The 22,881-nt window shown below is 39.3% G+C and overlaps 1 protein-coding gene across 1 annotated transcript in view; it reads left to right on the top strand.

Moving 5' to 3' along the window:
- The window catches only part of LOC140230956 (dmX-like protein 2), a 123,386-nt gene extending 103,942 nt beyond the window's left edge, over nt 1-19,444 (top strand). The window contains exons 22-37 of the mRNA XM_072311097.1: nt 188-331; nt 849-1,082; nt 1,829-2,010; nt 2,651-2,921; nt 4,179-4,383; nt 4,954-5,074; nt 5,409-5,522; nt 8,773-8,811; nt 11,257-11,378; nt 12,146-12,323; nt 12,909-12,969; nt 14,047-14,177; nt 15,242-15,322; nt 16,043-16,187; nt 17,210-17,427; nt 18,059-19,444. Coding sequence (XP_072167198.1) covers nt 188-331; nt 849-1,082; nt 1,829-2,010; nt 2,651-2,921; nt 4,179-4,383; nt 4,954-5,074; nt 5,409-5,522; nt 8,773-8,811; nt 11,257-11,378; nt 12,146-12,323; nt 12,909-12,969; nt 14,047-14,177; nt 15,242-15,322; nt 16,043-16,187; nt 17,210-17,427; nt 18,059-18,283 — 2,471 coding nt within the window. The 3' untranslated portion in view covers nt 18,284-19,444. The remainder of the gene's footprint in view (nt 1-187; nt 332-848; nt 1,083-1,828; nt 2,011-2,650; nt 2,922-4,178; nt 4,384-4,953; nt 5,075-5,408; nt 5,523-8,772; nt 8,812-11,256; nt 11,379-12,145; nt 12,324-12,908; nt 12,970-14,046; nt 14,178-15,241; nt 15,323-16,042; nt 16,188-17,209; nt 17,428-18,058) is intronic.
- Nucleotides 19,445-22,881: the final 3,437 nt, after the last annotated feature.

The raw sequence follows: 22,881 nt of genomic DNA, 5'->3' as shown, positions 1-22,881 counted from the left end.
CATGCAAGGACTTTTTAGTTCTCTGTGAAATTTGAATCAAGTTTGGAGGAGTGTTAGATGTATGTCTATCCACTGTTATTGGCAAGGCAGTTTTTTGTTAGCAATTCATGAATATTTGAATTGAGTTGAGAAAGAAAGAAGAGTGATTACATGAAGTTTTGGTGTCATATTTTGTCTCACTTGTCAGGTATGGATGCATATACACCAAGAGCAAGCAACAATGTGATGTTCCGAGTCGGTCAGCTCGTCAGCGCTGGCAGAAAGCGAAGCCGACATCCCAGCCATGATCAGAACAATCTCAGCATCACATCTCCACCTGGGAAATGGCCAGGTAAGGATTATGTGAGAGAGAGATCTTAGGTGTGAGTGACAGTGATTCTTGACTCTTTTCTGCACTGTCTCCCACATGCCCATCTCAGTTGAATGTGATTGGTGGATGGATGAAAGCTGTAGATTGCTGCAGAGTTTGCCATTTATTGCTGCTTTTTGTAGACCATTTAAAAGGAACAACTTATTAAAATCCTTACTGCGTTCTAGTAGTATCTTAAGTGATTTACTTCACTTGATGTGTTGGAGTATACTATCTATGAACTTGGATGTTGTCCACTAAGTCAAGCCCATGACCCCTGCACATTGAGATTTAACTTACTTGATGTTTGCAGAACAAAATCAAAATGTGCATTTTCATGGGTAAACTGCACTCATTTTGGACGTGAACATTTTTATAGTTTTGGAAGAGTAGATTTGAAACTGGGGACAGACTGTTGGAAAAATGTTAACTCTGACATCATTCCAGCTGGATGTAGAGGAGTTTATCTTCAGAGACCAAATCTTTCCCAAACTCCTAGGTGTGGCCACATACCAAGCTTTGCTTGCCAGCGAGAGGGACGATGACATCCCGATACCAAACATCCAGCTCTGCGAGGGTCTCCTGGCCGTCTACATGAGCCTGCTGCTGCATGCCCTGGCCAATAACAATGCCAACGAACTCTTCCGCCTCATTGGCCACGACCTCAACGTCAAGACTTGGGCCTCTGTCTTTGGGGGTGGCGCGAAAGTGGTGGCCCAGAGCAAGTTGCTAGGTAAGTTCACTTCTTTCCACCCATCTTATCCTGTTCTGCTTCCTTTATCATGTCCTGCTTCCCTATCATGGATGTCTTCTTGTTCATAAGTCCACAAAAATTGACCAGAAAAAGATGTTGATTATATATGTCAACTCTCCTTGTTGGCTGTGTAAAATTTTAGGAAAGTAAGCAAGAAAATACATCTTGCATAATTTTGCTGTCACTAAACTAGAACCCCCCCCCCCCAAAAAAAAAAAAAAAAAAAAAATAGAATGGAAAAATAGTAGTCTACACATTCAAACTTTGAGATCATTCTGATAAAAATTTGTATTTATACAGATGAGGGATATTGTGCTCAACATGATGTCTTTCTTTTGTGCTCAACATGATGTCTTTCTTTTGTTGGATATTTAATTGCTGGTAATAAATGGAAAATAAATAGAAAATTCCCTGTAGAATCAAATGTGTGGCCTTAGTTTTATGATTTATCCAACCATAAATCTTTTGTAGTAATCATGCTGTAGTATTATATGTGATTGTGCTTTTGTTTTGCTCCCTTGTCATTTAGTTATGTTGTGTTTAAATCTATACAGTAATTCAACTGTATTTTGTTATGACTTGAGAAGCAAAATAAATGCAAACAAATGAAAAACCAAAACAAAGCACAGCATGCTTATTGACTAGTCACACATTTCTGTGAGAAATTGAGACAAATGAAGCAAATGATATCCTCTCTATCTCTCTCTCTCTCTCTCTCTCTACAGCTTCACACAGTTCATCCAGTGGGGACGAGGCGCTTGCCAAGCAGCGGGACCGACTAGCCCTGAGGCTGATGGGAAAGGCGAGGATGGGCCGCAACTCCTCGGCAGCCCCCGACGACAAACCGGTGCTTCGGGAGGTCTTTGTTCCTCCAGAGACCAGCATCAGAGATTACTTCCTGGTGAAGGTAAAGGAACTGATTGCCTGCAATCTAAGTTTATATGCTGTTCAACAAACCCCTTTTCCATTGATTTTGAAGCTGTTAAAGGGATGGTATACAATAGTTCTGATTGAGATGGGGATTTGGGTTTTAACTCTTTGCGAGACAATTATAAACCACTTGTATGAAATATTAAAAAGCTTATCATTGTTAGAGATATTGAAAGTTCATTTGATGAAAATCGGTTTTGAAAAGGCTGAAATATCCAAGAACAGAGTTGTCGTAATAAAAGGTGGGTCCCCCCCCCCTTTTTTAGGATCACTTTGTTTGACTTTGTTTCAGGGATATCTCAGCCATTTCAAAACCAATTTTCATCAAATAAACTTTTAATTTCTCTCAAAATTGTATGCTCTTTTATATTTCTTATAAGTGGTTTCTAATTGTCTCACAGAAAGTTAAAACCTGAATCTCCATCTCAGTCAGAACTATACCATCCCTTTAATGTTGTAGCCTTTGCTGTCAGTGTTGTACGTTGTACACGTCAAGGTTTATGTGATGCATCCATTGTGACCTAATGCTCTTGACGGTATGCGCAGGATTAAAGAGTGCAAAGGGGAAAATATGCTTTATCTTAATTGTTTATCTGTCTCCCCTCTATAATTGCCAGCCCTACATCCCACCCAACCAGACTGGTATTGACTATGACTCCAGTGCCAGCGACAGCTCAGATGATGAGGACCTGGACTACATGGACCATGATGACGACTACGATGACACCGGTCCCTACCGCCGAAAACGGCCCGGCGTTCCGCTGCCGGGAGAGACCGAGCACTCGGACAACAACTCCTACAGCTGGTGCCTGATGCGGTACGCTGTGGTCAAACTGGTCCTCCACAAACTCCAGGCATTCCTTCCTCTGGTGGGGATAGAGCTGGCAGGTGAGCTTCAATGGTGCCGTGGATGATGACAGACTATGATGGTGGTGATAATGGCGATGGAGGATAATGATGATGATGATGATAATGATGATGATGATGATGATGGTGGTGGTGATGATGGAGGTGGTGGGGGATAATGATGAGGGATGATGATGATGATGATGATGATGATGATGGTGGCGGGGGATAATGATGAGGGATGATGATGATGATGATGATGATGATGACGATGATGATGATGATGATGGTGGCGGGGGATAATGATGAGGGATGATGATGATGATGATGATGATGATGACGATGATGATGATGATGATGACGATGATGACGATGATGACGATGATGACGATGATGACGATGATGATGATGATGATGATGATGATGTTGATGATGCATGGTGTATGATGTATAATGATTGAGGTTTGAGGATAAGTATAATGATGATTACAATACCAGTTCTGATATGCTAGTCATACTTACACTGATGTTGATTTTATTTGTGAAGATTATTAAGTTGGTAGCATATTTCATGACCATGAAATGATAGATTGTGAAGATTTATGTCAACATGGCAGTAAAGGTTGAAGTTATTGAGAATCTTATTGACTACTTGTACTGTTTTAAATCTGGTATCATCATATTAGGGATGAAGTGTGTGCTATCTGATGCTTGATAAGTGATAATGTTACAGTAAATGTGAATGCTGCAAATTCCAAATAATATCAATCACAATAATTGTAATGATAATCTAAAAGGTGACGTGAGTGTAGTTTTCACGTCAACAACACTTTAAACTTGACCTGTAATTTGTTGGACTGTGTCACTCACACACATTGGAGATGGATGCGATGTAATGTTTCTGTTAAATCTTAACCTGTTGAAGACGAGTCCCGAGTATACTCGGGCAGGTGTCTATGGGAAATGAATGTTGTATCAATATCAACCCGTCCTCAAAGGGTGAAATGTGAGCCTGTAATGTGTATTGCAGGTGTTGCTGCTGAATTACTGAGTGCGGGGATTAGAATAAATATTCAGATACCAACATTTCTAGTTTTAATATCACACTAGTGTATTTCTTGAAGGTACGCACCAAATTCTGTCTTCATTTTCCTCAAGAAATATTGTAAAGATCAACGTGTAAAGATGAAGGCTACTCTTCATATTGTGCTTGCTTTAAAGAAGGAAGATACTCTTTATATTGCTTATGCCTTTGTAACACTTCTTGTGGTGTTTGTTGTTTTACCTACACCTTGACAGAGCTACCTGTGGCATCCCCCATCATGCATTCTGTTCTCAAACTGCTGGAGCAGTGGCAGCAGGCCTGTGTGCGCAAGCTGGATCTCTTCGCACGGCCACCACCCGACTTCATCTCAGAGACGTCCGGGAGCAGCATGACTGGGCTGAGTGGGCCGGCCATCCTGCGATACAAGGGGCTACTCGACCCCGCCAACACCCCATTCAGGTATCAGATATCATGCGCTGCCACTCTCTCTCTGTCTCACTGTCTCTATCTCTCTCTTTTACTCTCTCTGTCTTTAACCATAGCACTGTAATTGTTTACATCATCTATTTCATGGTGGTGTTATTTTCATATGATATTGAAGTCAGCCGATATTTTGTGAAAATAGCATCACACTCAGATTTTGCTTCCCACATTAGGAATTGAATATATATTGCTTCCAAGGTGTCCTATATTGAAAATCACCAACTTTTCTTCTTGAAGGAAAAAAAAAAAGGAGTATTAATTGTATTTTGTGTTCTATCACTTTGGTTCTCAATCTTGAAAGTAACCTCTTGCAGAATCAAATCTACTGAAGTCAAGTATTCACCGTCAAATATACCCTCTATGGTACTATTCTTGATTATGCTTTTGAGCTTCCTGTAAAGCAACATGCGGGCCCTATATTCATTTCCCATATTTCCCACTTCCCATTCAAACATACCCATCTATGATACTAGTCTTGATTATGTTTAATACTGAGCTTCCTATAAAACAATGTGTGTACCCTCTTTTCATTTCACCCTTCTCTAGGAGTGACTCCAAATCGACTCTTCCAGCCAAGAGACTCTGGAACTTCCTTGTGAGACAGGAATCCATTCAGGAGCTTTTCATCAAGTACATCTTCAAGAAGGGCAGTGTCATGGATGGCATCGTAAGAATGGAGAATCTAAATGCAATAATGTGATCGTCCATTTTTATCTTGGCTCTAGAGATCTTTACTTGTATTTTTTTAAGCTGTGGAGATGTTATCCTGTACCAAATAGGCCTACTGTAAAACCAAAGATAAAGGCGGCATGAAACTTGCACGAAGTGGAGGTGGAGGAGGATTAGAGAAAGTAGAAGAATTTTTAGTCTTTCATGACCAAGAGTAATAGTAATAGTAATGGCAGAATGATAAATTTAATAACAGTTGCTGTTTTAGTGTCATAATCTTGATTCATCGCCCGATGAGAAAAAGAGTCCTCTATGCTTGTTCTTTGCTTCAGAATGACCCGATGCGGAGTCCCAGTCATTCCATGGGCTCACTACCCCAGGCTGCCAGCCAGGCGAGACTAATCCACAAGGAGCAGGAGAAAATCTCAGCTTTCTGCTTCAACCAGGTAAATTCAGGAAAGGAAAGCAAACTCCCCGCCTGAAGTTTTCAGCCGAATCTTTGATGAAGTGTCGAGAGATGTGTTTGCATTCATAGTCTCAAGACCCCTGTACAGTGTATAATACACATGTACCCATGTGTTTGTGGAATCTGTGAATGCGTAGGATTTGCACTGACCCATGTTTTGTATGTTAAAAATAGTTTTTGAAAGCATGGAGAGCTGTGGCTGTCTGTATGAAATGAACGGAAATTATGCAGCTTCTTAAACTCCCTAATATATAGCTGTAGGCAAGTAAATTGTACACAATGTTTATGCCGTTTTGAATTGTTGATGCTAAGAGGGCTAGAACTATGCAGTTGTGCAGGAGGCTTTACCAGTTGTAATACTACCAGTGCAAGTAACTTCAGAGTGAATGCAGTGCTGTCAAGCTCTAGTTCAGACACAGAATTAGCACAACACAAACTAGTTACATAACTGTTAGTGCCTACTCTGTTGATTGTTTTGATATGCATATACCTTTTAATATAGTGAATCGCTCCACATTCTGTAGTACACTTATAAGATAGTTAAGTCAGTCTCCTTAGTACCTTACAAATATTTTAGATGCATACCATTTTCTTTTTCTACAATTGGGATTAAAATGGAAGACATTGTGTCAAAAAACCAAAGCACAATGAACAGATTTTTTTTTGATGATTTAGTGTGCTTAAGTATCATTTCCTCTTTCATTATCATATGAACAGAAGATGTAATGTCTAGATGATTTTTAATATGACCATCCCAAAGTGCTTGACCCTAATGCATGAAATAGCTTGTGATTGCCTTGTGCCAGCTGTGAATGAGATACACTGAGGAATAAGCTTTTGTGTATGTGTATGTATGCCTGAAAATTGCATGGTTTGTGATCATCGGGTGTATAAAAGCAATGGAGCATGTCCATGTTTGGTGGGAAAAAATGGGGGAGACATGTTCTATTTGACAGTAAAATTCATAATGGATTCTGTGTCTTTATGTCAGTGTAGCTATTTATTCATGCAGGTACTTGAAAACTGCTCACATCTGGTTGACTGGACTTGGGAGCAGAAACCAGAATAGGGATTGATTTAGTGTATTTAGTGGTTTCTTCAGCTCAGACTGACAGGTAATTATTACCCATCACTGGTCAAAGGGTAGATGCTAATGCCTTAGTTGTCTTGATGTCCAGGAATATCCCCTTTGTGTGTCTTAAACACCCCCACCCCCTTCTCTGAGACAATAGAGGCATTGACCATGCTCTTTCACCCAAGAGCAGTGATGTGCTGACCTGTCAGACAGAGCCAAAGAAGCAACTGTCCAGAGATGAAAAACTGTCCATTCTCTCATTTTATGCCAACCCTACAAGTTCAGTTGACCAGATTTAATGAGTTTTTGTGACATGTAATGGGTAGACCTTGCTAGCTGTTGAATAGGAGATCTGCTTTCCTTGCAATGCCCCATCATATCAATGATACCTGATGCAAGGACATAGTGTTCAAAGCGCTTAATCCATTCCACCCCAGAGTTTGACATCCAAACTGAGTTTGTGTAGTACCAACTGGTTTCTGGTTGGCAAGGGGTTAAGAGAGAAAATGTGTGGTATAACCTAGTAACCCAAGTGATTTTTCTCTTTTAAAGAAAACGCATCCTCATTCTATCTTTAGCCTTTTTTTGGGGGGGGGGGAGGGTGAACTGCAAAGAAAGTATCAGAATGTATCCTGATAGAATGATTGTATGCTATCTTTGCCATGTCTGAAGGGTGTACCTTTGCAGAATGCACTCCTGAGTACAGGCATGTAGCATTCTGGATCTTCTCATCACATGTGCTATGCATTGTTACGCGGCCCCTCCCCTCTGTGTCCCACTTTTGCCTAGATGCAAATGTAGCTCCGCCCCACACCCTCCATGACCTCCTACACGTAATGGACCATTCTCCAAATTATGCTTTGTATGTTCTGTGTTTTGTGTTATGCCCTACCAAAGGAGAGGTATTCATCCAAAAGATTCTGTGTAAGTCATCTATGACAGTGCTGTGATCTGACATGTCATAACGGGTCTGGGCTCTTCCAATGCCATCAACAAAATGAGAATGTCTTGGACATGTATATGACAGTTATGTGTCCGCCTACAAGTTATTCAAGCCAAACTTTGTAACACACATTATCAAAATTGACTATGAAACACTTCCGAAGACGTGTGCATATACGGATGTGCAGTTAAAGAAATCTAATAAATGTGTAATATTTCAAAGCAGTTATATTTGTTTTCATATTGCAAAGAAGACTACAGGAGCATGCACAATTTGAAGTTAGTCATGGCAAGGGAAGCTACATAATTGTATGTGGAACTACTCGGGCTTTTACACTGCAGTTAGGTGTCAAAAAAAGACAGACATTCTGTTTCCAGTTTGTGTATGTGTTTTTGAAAGGTTATCTTTCCTGACTGGACCTTTAAACATGCACAGAAAATTTCATGATTGTTTATTAATTTATTATTATTTTGGTATTATCAAGGTCACAGGTTCATTTCCCTGTTAAGATCGGTGCGTGTGGCTGTTTCATCACACATCAATCCATAAATCAGTATATAATCATATAGCACAGACTTCAAGTTTGTCTGGCATTGTTGTGGAATGCATTATATATATCATTACACTGCATTTGACCCCTTGTGATATTGCAGTCATAGTTTGTCATACCTCCTTTTAAGTTATTCTACCGCTCTTGAAAATGTGGAATTGATAGTCTGATATCCCTCTACCCCCTTTTTTTTTTTGTGAATGTACAGCATGTTGTGTTTTTATACTTCTCTTTTATATTATACCAGCATATTAGAGATGACACACATTCCACCTTTGTCAATCACATCAAGGTGATATTGTGATGCAGTCATTCTACTTCTCTTCCAAACTCTTCTAGTGCAAGTTTTATAAATTTTCTGATTTCAGTCATTTTCATTTTGGAGTGACAGGTATCCTTAACTCGCTGCTGTCCAACATATATGCAGTGATAGGAACATCCTTGTTTTCTTTAAGGCAAAAAAAAAACAAAAAAAACCCTACAACAATGTCGGTGCATGCTAATTAGTGGTCAAACTACCTGTGGTACAGTCTGACGGTGTGAAGGAAATTCTGACTAAGAAGAGAGTTATCAATGAGTGCGAGTCCCACACATCTCTCCCCCTCCTTAGTCTTTAATCGGTGTTCCTGTCACAATGGCTTTCGTAATTTGAATCCTCTCAGGCCGACTGGAAGAACATTTCAATGAATGGCGAGTTCCAAGTATGTAGCACTATAATTGTACTCTGCACGAGTCACCTGATGTATCAATGGCCTTTCGATCAGTTTAACCCCCTTCTAAACCTGTAAGCCTTTCGCCGGGTGAAGGGACAATTTAGATCAAAGAAGCGCTCATCACTAATACATTCTTTGCTGCTGATCTTTATTTTGTTTTGATCTTCGTTTTATTTGATGAGATTGCATGATTGTGTAGATCAAGCATGACTTACATATGTATGTGTGTCTTTTCTGCAATATGATCTCATTCTTGCAACAGTAGAGAGAAGAAATATCTTGCAATGTAGCTCATAGAAAAGCCTGTTTACATCAGCTGATACTAGGAAAGAAAGTCAACGCAAAAAATGAAGTTGACTACCTTGGTAGTAATTCTGCTTTGCATTATCAAGACACATGCATGTATGATACAAGATAGCTGTTCTAGCTTTCATCTAATACTGGATTATGCATTGTGGGGAAACACTAGCAACTATGAAGGTGAAGATTTGCAAAGGGTAAGAAGTGATTACTGTAAAACCAGAACATTCATGGCATTAAACTTTTTTGAATCTTTTGGGAATTGGAGCTGATAACTTTGTGTGTGTGTATGTGTGTGTGTGTGTGTGTGTGTGTGTGGCATAGAATTTTGGTGATCACCATTGGCATTTAATAAATTGTGTAGACAAACATTTTTGCATGCATTTTACTTTCATAAATCTTGGCTCCTTGCGAAATGTACGAAAGTTTTGTGTACGTAAAAATTTCTGGTTTTACAAGTACAACAAGGTTCGAAGATAGAGCATGTTCTTTGAATCTTGATAAGATGTGGCATTAATCTATTTTGAAAGCAGGGTTGTGAAAAAAATACTACACCCACACTCATATTTTTCAGGAACACAGAGAGGAGCGTTAGTGTCCACTCGATCTCATCTCCCATTAAATGAATAGGTATTTAGGGTATTTATCATATCAAGGCAGAATGAGGAATTAACATTGCTTTAAAGGTGCATAGTCCCGGTAGTGTAGAGGGCGCTGTTGATGATACTGCCGATTACTGTTAGTGTTGATACGAAGATTGCCGAAGTTGAGCTGTCATCAAGAGTAAAGCGCGTGGGTGTTGCTAAGTAACGTTGCCTTGGTTGTCTTCTCTGCGCATCACGCAGTCTGTAGTAATGCCAGGGTGCGTGCATATTATTATGACATCACAAAAGAAGTTTGCTAAAGCTGCCATCCCCCTCAGCCGAATCATGAGCCAAACTGTGATCGGACCACTGACTACAGTGGATCTGACTTCTTCAGACTCGGGGAAGTGGGCCACAGCGTAAGCGCCAAAGAGGAGTTGATAGCATAGGTCTTTATAGGAAACTTGCGCCGTGCGCCTGCGTACGCATTTGACTAAAACATCAGGACCATGCACCTTTAATATACAGCTTCCACTGGGTTTTATCGAGTATTTCATCCTAACCAATGATTCTTTATTTTTTTTTATCCAGTAAGTCATTTTATTTTTATTTCATTGGTATATACAGCTGCTATTCTTTTTTCATCTCTTAATTGGAAACGCTAACATCATGTATCCCTGACAAACTTGCATTACCTCCATTCAATTTACCTAATGAAGGAGGGAATACATGAACTAAACCATCTTTAGGAAGCCAGCCCGGGTGCAGGGGAAAGCTCTAATGCGATTTGTAATATTCCACATAAATTCTGCTCTCCTGATGTATACATCTAACTATGGCAGTTTGGTTGTACTTACAATACCCAGTTATTCAAGGGGGCCTCTATTAAAATTCACATTTACTTTCTCCTTATGGACAATATTTCATTGATAAAAAAATAATCTTAGTGTTGTCGAACTTAAGTTGCTTGGGTGTCTGATGGTAAATGAGCAACACAGATAAAGTGCTTGGATGAAGAATTATTGTAGGTATTTAATAGACTTACAATATTGTTTTAAATAATCATGAAGAGAACACTTCTATGTGATTCACCTTGAAAAAAATAGAAATATTGGGATCTTCCATCTCTAACAATTTGCAGGAAAAAAACGCTGAAATTACACAAAGCAGTCTTTTTTTTTATTACTGTGTCAGTGTGCAGTAATCTATTGACTGTAAATGTGCCTCTGATGTATAGTTACTTCTTCTGCTCAAGTGCTTGCCTTTCAAAACAAACTTCTATTATCGTGCATTTTGATATTTCCAACTTGCCATTTGTGCACCTGAATCAAATATAGTGTATCTACAGTATTTGTTAGACTCTTCTAATGAATGCTTGAATTTCAACATACCCAGAAAGAAATGTATAACTTTTATGTAGCAGAGTGCACAAAAGGTGCACATCACTTGTGTATGCAAGTAGTGGGCATGACAAAAGCTCTCATATATTACATTTTACATTTTCACCCTCATTTGTTATGTGTCCTCACTTTTCCCCTTGCGTGACCAGTCAAATCCGTCCACTGTGGTCGTGTCCACTCACCGCGGCCTTTTGGAGCTGGACATCTCCCTCATGCTGAGTCCAGACAACTCCTACATCATGGAGGAAGGCATAGATGACTCCAATAATGGGTTTGTACCAGAAACAACAAGAGTTGACTGGCAGTGTTCACTCATTCCATATCAAGGCTGTGTACATGCATTCAGCATGTCCCACTATTTCTGAGATAGGCAGAACTGCTCATATTGTCATTTCGAGCCATATTTTGTTTTTATTGTTAGCAGGATGTTATTCAATAACATGGGAATCATACAAAGTAGCAGTGAGGCAAAAATGTTTTTGTCATTAATAGCATTACCTTCAGTAAATGCGTGCATTCATAAATGAAGATCAATTTTGCCCTTGTGCAATGTGAAAGCAACTCGTAGGAGGTTTCTCTCTGCCATTGACAGAGAGCATCATTGAAAAAATAAACTTCAAATTGCAGAGTCATTATGTATTTTTTTTTTTTTATATGAAAACATATTAAAACATTAACTAAAAATGCTATCACAGTCCTTGGAGTGACTAGGCCTCGTATCTAAAAAATCATGAATTTTCAGGACGGAAAAAATTTGTTTTATTTTTACAACATTTTCACAAAGTACCATCAATGTTGGTATCAAAAAATGTAGAAGCATTGTTTAGTTGACATTGATTGTATGTAATGATTTAGAATTCAAATCAGATACTCTGATATTCAAAATTGAGTCAGGAGGTTTTTTAATATATTCCAATTCAGATACATGTACGAGGTCTTGTCACTTCCAGGACGATATGCATTCTGAATGTAATGTTGTTAATCATGGTCATGTTGAAGATGAATATAACACTCTCTCCTTCTGTCGTTATTGTGCAGTAGGAACACACCCACTGAGGACGACTTCCTAATGGTGCAGCCGGCCAGCATTCCGCAATCCCGTCATTCCCTGAACAAGTCGACGTCAGCGCCATTCATCCAGATGCCTCCCGGTGGATTCAACCCAGCCTTCCCATCAGACTCCACCCCAGCCCAGACGGGCAGGAGCACCCATGTGGTACGTATGTTCTCCACCGCACACAGGTGGTCCCTGTCTCAAAGAGTTCTCATTCTATCGCAAATCTCAATCAATTAATCCATCTAAAGTTTCAGTAACCACATCTCTTTGGTTTGGAGTTTTTTGTTTTTTCTTGTAGAATTTATTATTATTTGTATTATTAACATTTTGTGGGTTAGAGAAAAAAAAATCCTTCCTTTTGAGCTCACAATATTTGTTGGTTATATGAAACCGGAAATGCTTGTGTGCATGAATCTTTCAAGTGAATTTTGCAAGGAGCCATGATTTGCAAAAGTTAATTGCATGAGAAAGTTTTTGTATACACAATCCAGTACATATAGTATAGTTATAATTTTTTTCATGGTAGGCAATTAGCAAAAGTTTTGTGCCACCAAATAGACTTTTGGCTCCAATTCCCTATAGTTTCATGTCACAAATATTTCTGGTTTTGCAGTGTATTAAGTTGTTTCAATCACAGAATTTTCAGAAGCCTTTTAATTGTGAGCTTTTAAGCTGATTCTTAAATTGGCGAACCGTTTTTGTCAACATTGACATTTTTAATTGTGATTATTTGCCCCACCCCAGATTACCCATCGACCACTCTATCACATACGAAAGCTGGCTGCACATCCAAACCTTCCCTACTGTGAGTATATTTCTTTCTGTTATATTGTGAGTTCAGCAAGGGGTGCAGTGCCAACATTACACACAATTGGCACCATTTAGACAGAGGAGAAGGAAAGTTAGGCAGAATTTGTTCACCAGACTGCGGTGACACATAAAGCATACTGGTGATAATTAGGAGTATTCAAGGACAGGAATCATGGTAGAGTTTGATATGAACCTTAACCCGTTGAAGTCTAGTCCCGCGTATACTCGGGCAGGTGTCTATGGGAAATGTGTGTTATAGCAAAATCACACCATCCTCAATGGGTTTAAAGTCTTCAGTGTCATCGTACTGTATATGGTGACCCATTAGTGCCCCCAACTATCCCACATGGCCCCATGCATGTAGTGTAACATGTGTGTGTGTGTGTGTGTGTGTGTGTGTGTTGCCGTTAATTGAACATGTTCATGAAATTTAAAAAGAAAAGAAACTTGTTTTTTTACATCTTGCTGAGGGTATTTCAGGGACATTTCATGCTTTAGTTATTCTGTCCTACAAATAATTTCTTCAAACAAGTTCAGTCAAACTGATGGCTGTTAATGGCACATGTATATGAAGCCAGTGGAGTTTAGAATATATGTTTTACAGCGTATGCCAGGTTATTCAAATTCATGAAATTCTTCCGTCGAGATGTTTTCATTGCAACTGATTGACAAATTGCCCCACATCGACGTAAGGTTCGAATCCTGCTCGAGTATGTACGCCCATGATTTTTTATCATGGCTACTACTAAAACACTGATCAATTCAGTGCTTATTTACGTCGATGTGGGGCAATTTGTCAATCAGTTGCAAAGTATGCCAGGTTGTTGTTTTTTTTTTTTCCTGTTGTGTATCTTGCATCCATACTATGCACAGGATGTTGATTTTGGGATGGGTTGTTTTTTTGTTGTTGTTGTTGTCGTTGTTGTTGTTGTTGTTTTGTCATACACGTTGTTTGTTAATAAATACACCCTTTTTGCATACAGTGTGCATTGCTCCTCAAAGTCAGAATGTTTGCTGGCATACATACACTAAATTCCTGAACTTAATTTGTGCAATCCCTTGCGATGATCAGATCTGAGCGGCTCCAATGATGGCAGTGTTCACATGTGGGAATGGGGTCACTCCCAGAAGCTATACACCCACAGGGCACCCGGCCAGTTCCCCAAGGTTACCCAGATTGACTTCAATGACCAAGGCAACAAGGTATGATGAGATACATAGCAGTGGCACGGGTACAGACTCACTATTTGAAATATTAGGTGGTTTGTCTTAATCTGCAGAGTGTGCTAATCTAGGATGAGATTAGAAATTACTGCATGTGTATACTTTTTGTAATGATTGGATAGTCTAGACTCTAGAGTAGTATAATCTGATGCAGACATCGGTAACATGTGGCATTTGAAGAACGATAAAAACTTAAATACATTCATATGTATTCCAGAAATTTAGATCTCTTAGATATTTGTTAAAAGCACCCAGCCTCATAAGATCTTGCAGATTTATCCCAAGTATGATTCATTTGCTATCTCTGATTGCGTTCTATTAGAAGCATAGGTCAAATAGCCTCCCTTGTATGACTCAAGGCTCGTTCTAGCTCCGAATCCTCAGAATTGTGTTTTAATGCGCTGTTCTGTTACGTATTTGTGGCATTATGAAGTTCTGCAGATGTTTTAATTCAGAATTAAAAATTTTTCTTGAAGTCCTAGCATCACAGGTCTAGGTAGGATTGTTGACCTCCTCACAAGAGAATCATGCTGTACTCATAAGATAGTGACAATACGATTGTGTGACATTACAGGAATGAACTATTGGACTACATGCATTGATATCATGTGACTTGCACTTGCACCAGCTGCTTACGAGCCTCAGTCAAGAATCTGATCAACGCACGATGTTCATATCCTGTATGTTGTTCTGCTTGTTGATGATGATTGTGATTGACTTTCATAGACAGCTGCTAAGTCTTGGTTGTAACATGACTGCCCCGAGTAAGGCCTTTTTATCTGTATTACTTGTCTGATATCAGATTTAAAAATGAGTACCTGGGGTACCTGTTAGAAAACCATTGCCATGCAGGCTTCGTATGTCAGGGTCATAGTTTTTTTTTTTTTTTCTGGGCACGTTTACGACATGGGGGTCCCAATGTGATTCAAGGTACCAAATCTTGATTTACCATCCATGAGGGTTTATTCAAGACTACAAACCCTAAGGCTAACCTTCACACCTTTATTCATTGTTTCTGTTCCACGCCATGTTGGGCCTGCTAGTTTGGGGTGGCAGACGACGGAGGACAGCTCTCACTCTGGCAGGTCGGCATGAACTCTCCAGCAGCCACCAAGCCTTTCTGGGTGAACAGACTTTGATCAAAATCCTACTTAAGACCATTTGCTTCCAAAATATGACACTTTCTCAGAGATGCATTGTATAAAATACTTGTCTTCCATGAACCAGTGTGTCCAAACAAGAGTAGGAAATTGTTTTATACTGCTCCTCATATAAGTGTACTTTATTATCTTAAACCTCAGTCTATTTGATAAATTTGAAGTTGTATACATGTCTTTATGTGTGTAGACCTATATGCTGCTAAGCAAGTGCATGTTAGAGATCAATCAAATACTTGAAATTTGTGCTTTGTCCAAATGAAATGATACCAAACTGTTCTGCCACACTTGGTTTATGGTCTTAGAGTCTTTCAATATTGTAATGCTTTACATCTATCCTTAATCATTTGGAAATCTTTTTTAGCTCTTTCTTTTGCAGCTCTTTAACTTGAAAAAAGTTAGGACATGGTAAAAAAAAAAGGAAAGAAAAGAAGTGAATTAAGGGTAAACCCAAAGAATGTTTGATTAACCCAAATATTTTAGGCGTCCATGCTTTAATTCTCTCAAGGTGCTCTTACTCCCCCTTTTGTGGCCTGTGTCAAGTGTGAAGACTATGGCACAGTGCATTGACATTAAAACTCAAGCAATAATAGCCCCACACTTCTTGCCTGCTAGTGAAAGTAAGAACCTTCTTTGAGGATGGAAATGGAGACAAACTCTTCCCCCCATTATTCCCTCTTCATACAGAGCATGGCCTGTCACAACAAGACTGCCTACGACTTCGCCTTCCTTGGATCGTCCAGTCTCCTGGTGACCTCTGGCCTCTCAACGGACAGCAAGAATGTCTGCCTCTGGGACACCCTCTTACCCTTCAGGAAGTGCATGATCCATGGTGAGACAAACCCGCATGGTCCTCTCTGTGACAAGCCCTCTCAAAAATTCATCCTATTTCATTTGTAAGCCTAGACGGTATCAGAATGCAGTGACTTGAACTCTGGCTCAATGTGCTCCTTTGTCAGCCAGTAAGGAGTGAAAAACCAGAATTTACTTATAATTTTACTCTGACATCTTTATCATCTTCCCACTTCAAAAACACCAGAGGCATATAGTTTTCCACTAATGTGAATGTTACACTGTAATAACAAGAAAGCGCTCTGAGAGCGCAGACCTCCACCAAGTAGCTAATTCCCACCCACACATGCTGAAAATCATCCAATTTCACATCATAGAAGCCTTTATTTATGTCATCAGCTTGCAGCTGCCTGGCACCAACCAGGAGTGAAGCTGTACATGTAGCTAGTAGAGGGCATATGCAAACCTCTAATGCAATGTACATGCAGCTTGACCTCTCAAGTTCATTGACCCTATCTGCAAAAAAAAAAAAAATCCCTGATCGCTACCAAAATTTATTCATCTGTTCCTTGTGTCATTATCAACTTTTCCTGCAAGTTTCATTCAAATCTGTTCCCAACTTTTTTAGTTATTTTGCACCAAAGCCGATGACCACTTAACCTCCTCCTTTCTCAGCGGAGGTAATGATTATGACATGATACATTGACCACTGAATTCATCTTTTTCACCATTCACCAGTGTCGGGTGATAGGGGTGTGTTAGGGCCTGTGTTGTGTGCAATTGTGATTGGCCGCTATTTTGTTGCAGCTAAGCAACTGCCCTGGCTTAGTTTGAAGCTGCTATAGTATTGAGATGAAAGTCCAATTTACAAGATTTGATTTGTGCTATTCTTATTCTTGTACCCCTACAAGTCAAACTTCATGTCTGTTTGTAATATTCTATGTGAACTCATCACTGAATTACATGTACATGTAATGTCATGCCACCACTCCACTTCTATAACATATGACCCATGTGAGTTTATACACAAATGCTGCCACACCTTTCCAACCCTTTCCCCAGGATTCTCCTGCCACGAGGGCGGGACGCCGTCTGTCCTCTACTGCCCCCGCCAGCAGACCATCATAGCGGGCAGTAAGAAGGGGGAGGTCAGCATCTTTGACGTGCGTCAGCGCAAGCTGCGCCACACCTTCCAGGCCCACGAGTCCAGCATCCGTAGTCTATGTGTTGATCCCATGGAGGAGTTCTTTGTCACTGGCTCTGCTGAGGGCAACATAAAGGTGGGTACCAGTGATACACCCCTTGGCTGGGAAGCAGTGATGGAAATTAGCCTCTTTGGTCCAATTTTACAAAGGCGGTTTGAATTTAGTCCAAGGTTTATTCAAGTTTTAGTGCATAAACGCATGTTATTCATCATGCACAATCATTATCAAACAGAGGTCCAATTTTTAGTGCATGTGAACACATGATATACTTATTTTGTACCTACAGTGTATAGCAAAACTAGCTTGATATTACAGTATTTACCATGTAAAAGTTTTATGAGCCATAGGACTGGATTTAAATCACCATAGTGAATTCCAGTATTTGGCTTTATGTGAGAAAAAAACAGATTAATTGAAATAGGTCTTAGTAGCATGTCTGTATGAATGATTTCATAATCTCACTGATGTTGCCAAACTGTACTTACTGTACATGTCATGTAGATTCTCGACAGAGTTGTTGCATTTGTAACTAAAAGTCTTTCCCTTTTTGTATACATCACCATGGGCATGTGCTATGAGTGCTTTCCAATTCTTTTGCAAGACAAAGTGAAAACATTTGTTCATTATTTTTTTTTTTCAATAAGCAGACCATTTCTGTATGTATCACACTCTCTCTCTTTCTCACAATTTCTCAATATCTGTGAAGGTGTGGTCACTGTCAGTCCACAGTCTTCTCCACTACTTCCCTGGCCAGCACACGAGAGGGACATTCTTCCGCCAGTCGGGCAACGGCGTTGTCCAGCTCGCCTTCGTGCCGCCCAATAATCTCTACTCCTGCGGCGCTGACGGCACCATGAAGTGGCGAGTCCTCGACACCCTCAGTAACCCGCCGTCGGCAACTGCTGCGATGGGGGCACCGTCTCTGGCCTGAGGGTCTGCTGCCGGCCCTGCCATTAAAAAAAAATATGCCAGTCATCGCCATCAGTCAGATGGCCTGTCTTCTTACCAGGTGCTGAGGAGAGACCCTTCTCTCTGAGACTTGACGAACACACCAGTAGGAGGTGGCTGTCTCACAGTGCAATAAGAGTAGAGAATCTCGTGCATTTCAGAATGTGAGGATGTGCACACACAGTTACTGTCTTGTGCAATTGCAAGTGCAGAACACCAGTAGATTTCTGAAGACATTGCCATGGCTAATGAGCTGCCTAGTTGAGTCGTTTTTGAACTTGGATGTACATATTCCTCCAATACATGTCAAAAGTAGTATTTCAGAGAATTTATTGAAATTTGCGAGCTGCAGCAAAATTTTGCGCTTGTCATTCAGACAAAGTCTGGTTTCTACTTGGTGGGATTGGTGTAATTGAATACATCGATACAGACTGCTTCCGAGGTCTCAGAGACTTTGCAAACAGCTGTTTAAATTGACAGTTTTATCTGTCTTTGTTAAGGATAAGAAGCCAATGAATTTTGTGTATGTGTGTGTGTGTGTGTGTTCTTACTATAGCACTGTCAGTGGTTAATTCATTTTCATGGTTTGATGGAAATAAAAGCAAGGAAAAGTACGGGTACAGATTTACTACATTGTATCATTGAAGATGTTGAACCACACGCAGAGTACAACTCAGTCTGTTCAGTGTGAGTTTGACAATGACTCAGACCGTATGGGGCGAGGGGGAGGGTAGTATGTGTAATACTATGCTTTTTATTCTACACAAAATATAACAAGCTGCTCTATGAAACTGCCATTTTAGCAGTATGAGGGAGTTACTATTCCAACCAGCAGTTGATGGCAGAGAGTGATGAGTACAATCATGTCCTTTCTGGGAGTGAGGCTTACAATATTTTCAACCTCTGCAAATATCCCATCCTCCCCCCCCCCCCCTCCATTTTTCTGAATGATGAGAAAGAGAGAGAGAGAGATAAATAGAGATACAAACAAACAAACAAACAAACAACAATCCCTCCTGCGTATGAGTGTGCTATTATGCATGTTTTCGTCTTATATGATGTGTTCCTACTAGGTGAAGAACAGCTCAGTTTTATGACTTGCTGCAGAGAAATGCTGTATGTCAGTCTCTGCACTATGCAATATGATATGTACATGGTATATCTTGCATTCAGTCTTAGCAGTCTCGGCAGCAATAAGGGATATATATATATATATATATATATATATATATATATATATATATATATATATATATATATATATACTTATAGAGTGCGCTGCAGCTCTGCTGCTTTGTAGCTTCTGCTTTTTCAAGTCAACTTTCCAAAGAGATGTTACCAGCACTTGTGAGTTAGATTTCTAAAAATGTTCATGTTGGGCATTATCAGCAGTGCAGATGAAGTACTTGCCTGTGGTATCTGCCATTATGGGGATATTAAAATAATTAATGATGAGAGTGAACAATAAGAATAAATTATTTCTTATGTGTGAACAGAGACCGTGTGAATAACTAGCTTTCTTGCAGTAATTATTTGGACATTTCTTGAGTGAAATCAAGAATTGAAATCAAAATGTGCCATAGAGCACAGGAAGAAAAATGCACACTGCTCTCTGCGTGGCAGTTATAAACTGGTCACATTTCATTCATACGGTGTGACTGCTTGTCAGAATTATATTTTATTATCTTTCTGATAGTAAATAAGAGAATAACGCACAATGAATGAATGAACAGCAAAGACGGTATGTGTACAATTTGGGGTACGCTGTATGTTCAAATGATAACTGGAAAGTGTAAAATTCAGAGGTAAACATGTTGATCATTGTCTACAACCATGTATTACAGTAGGCCACCCGTGTATAATCCAGAAGCCTAAATATATTGGGTTTTTTCCCCATAATGCATTGAACGAAAGTGATATTCTTGTATATGTGTTCTTGTGAACTACACCGTGGTATGAGTAATAAACAGTGTAAAGTGATATAAAGTAATATGAATATATGATTCGGATTGTGTCCTAGTTGAGGGTGGTAATGTTGTACATACAAAACAGATGTCTATGTGATGATACATTAATAGTACTGAACTATGCAAAGTGAAATTTGTTTTCGATTGTATGTGAATCATGCTTGCATATCAGTGTACATACTGAATACGCACAGAGAGAAGACTGTATATCGTGGTATATCTAAATGTCTAACAGGTGTAATTTGTCTGTTCAGTTCTCTGTACACACCGGAATAGAATATATACATAGATGTATATAGATAGTATATCTTGCATGTTATATGGTGGCAGAACAGTATTTTTGTGACAGCTAGCTACCTGAGTATAACTGTGTCAAATTAAACAGAAAATGAATAAAAAAAAAAAAAAAATAAGAGAAGTAGGACATAATACCAAAGGGGTAAATATATATTTGTTGGCATATGTGTAATTTTTTGAGCAGTGTTAATAATGTTGGTGTGTGGCAAATCTTTCTCTAAGAAAGGGTATCCCTTACATGTGATTTAGAACCATACTTTAGGAAATGTGTAGAACAATGTGTGTCATTACTGAGTACTTTTTTCCTGTGTAATGAAGGCATGAGTAAAGAGACATCTCTGTTTGAGCCTACCTGTGATCAAGTACGTCATAGAAAACTTGTCATCAACTTGAGATTCATAGTAAATGGTGCGGTCATATGCCAGCTATTTACCTTGGAGTTGTACTACAGTTGTACTTCGAGGGTGGGTATGGTGGGCCAAGATGGCAGCATTCACAAATGTTTTCTTAAAATTTAGTCCATGATTATTGAACAAAATTGAGCATATTCATGCTTAATAAGCAGCTGGTTACAAGTGCAAAAAGAAGCATACTGTGATTGGACCTCTGTTTATTGTATCTCGAGAATCATGTGTATGTACATGCTATTAAAAAAAAGAGCATAATAATAATGATAATGGCTTACTGAGCTAATACAAACATATCAATGTGCAGATATTTGGGGAGGATATTGATATAATCATGTGAAGACATCCTTTCCTTTGTGATAGGACAAATAGGTATAGTTCACTGAAATTGGCCCTGGGCGTACACAAAACATGATTTCAATTGTGCAAGAGTTCCCACTAATATTTGCACAAGAAACTGGGAATCATTCATGTCAACATACCATCAGTACAGGAATAAGAGGACATTATGATTTACAAACATGCACCCTCTGTCTACTACTTTTTATGATCAAACCTGTTACGACTTGTTCTTTATCATTCATAAACTTTATGGGCATGTTTGGGGTCTGGAGACGGTCTGTTTGGCTGAAAATGGGTTGAAATATCCCCAGATAGAGGGAGAGGGTTTCCCTGAGTTTGCCACGATGTTGCCATTTCTTTGCTCAAGCTGTATCAAAGGTACATGGACCCGGGATTCAAAAGGGCGCTGTTGATCGCCACCATTTTCATTATGAACATTAATGACCTGAATCTTGTACAATGTATACTGCCAATCAAAGTAAATCACACATATTTACACACAATTTTCCATGGCTAGGTCAGCAAGCAAACTTTGTCTTTAAGGATGCAGTCTGTAGTAGATGGAACCAGCAGGGAACAACAGCTGAATCAGGTGACAAACTGAGATTGACATTATTTCGGCCACTTCTGACATACTCACCATGCAAATTGATTTTATCTGAATGTTCAGAACGTGGCAGATGCTTTAGTGTGGGTCCATGCAATAGCGCTGGCACAAGTCCTGGGTTTAGCTTCCCTTTAATTGTTAAAAAAAAAAGAAAATCAGACACGAGCAGTACCACCTTTGCAGTGCATTCTGGGAAATCACAAGTGTCATTGTGGATGGTATTGTGACGAATCAGTATTTTTTTATGGCTCCTTGTGTCTCATAAAAATTACAATTTTTCCAGTGGTGGACTCATTGTAAAATTAGGTGTCATCTATAATTGTTGCGAGTCTTTCATAAACAGCTGGTCGTTCAATCATCCACATTCCCTCTGGACGCCTGAAAATTGTGACGTCTTGATGTTTTATGTCTTGCTCATCTTATTTGATCATTAGTTGTAGAACACTATGCCATCAGTAGTCTGAGAACTGTCCTTTGTATCCCTGCATGCCATTCCATGGAAACTGTATTGAGTTTATTGATCCTGAAATGTGTTCTTTAACTGGCCATGCTTGCAATACTTACATGTGCTATGTCTATGGTATACCCTCTGCTTGTGGCATATTTTATCTGACGTCAGTTCTTTAAAATGTCATGGTCAAAATGGTTGTAGGTTGGTACTGAGTGATGTTGCTCACATCTTGTGCTTGGAGTGGAAAAGAATGCCAAAGTTCTTCATGATCTTACATTTTCCTATTTGTATGTAGATTGGTGAATTTGTGCTTGATCATATGTTACTTATAAAACATTTTCTTCTACCATCTATGTATTCCATCCTTTTGTTAATTTGCATCAATAGATTCAGTGTAGTTTCTATCATATTTGTGAGTTGCTATACTCTTTGTTTTTTTTTATCTACACAGACTCAGTGGCTTAAGAAAGAGTAGATGCAAGGGCAGTTTGGAAAAAAAAAATATATATA

This window comes from Diadema setosum, chromosome 7, assembly GCF_964275005.1.
Source record: "Diadema setosum chromosome 7, eeDiaSeto1, whole genome shotgun sequence".
In the NCBI taxonomy this organism is placed as follows: Eukaryota; Metazoa; Echinodermata; class Echinoidea; order Diadematoida; family Diadematidae; genus Diadema; species Diadema setosum.
The sequence above is the reverse complement of the archived record's forward strand: the minus strand, read 5'-3'. Positions and strand labels throughout refer to the sequence as shown.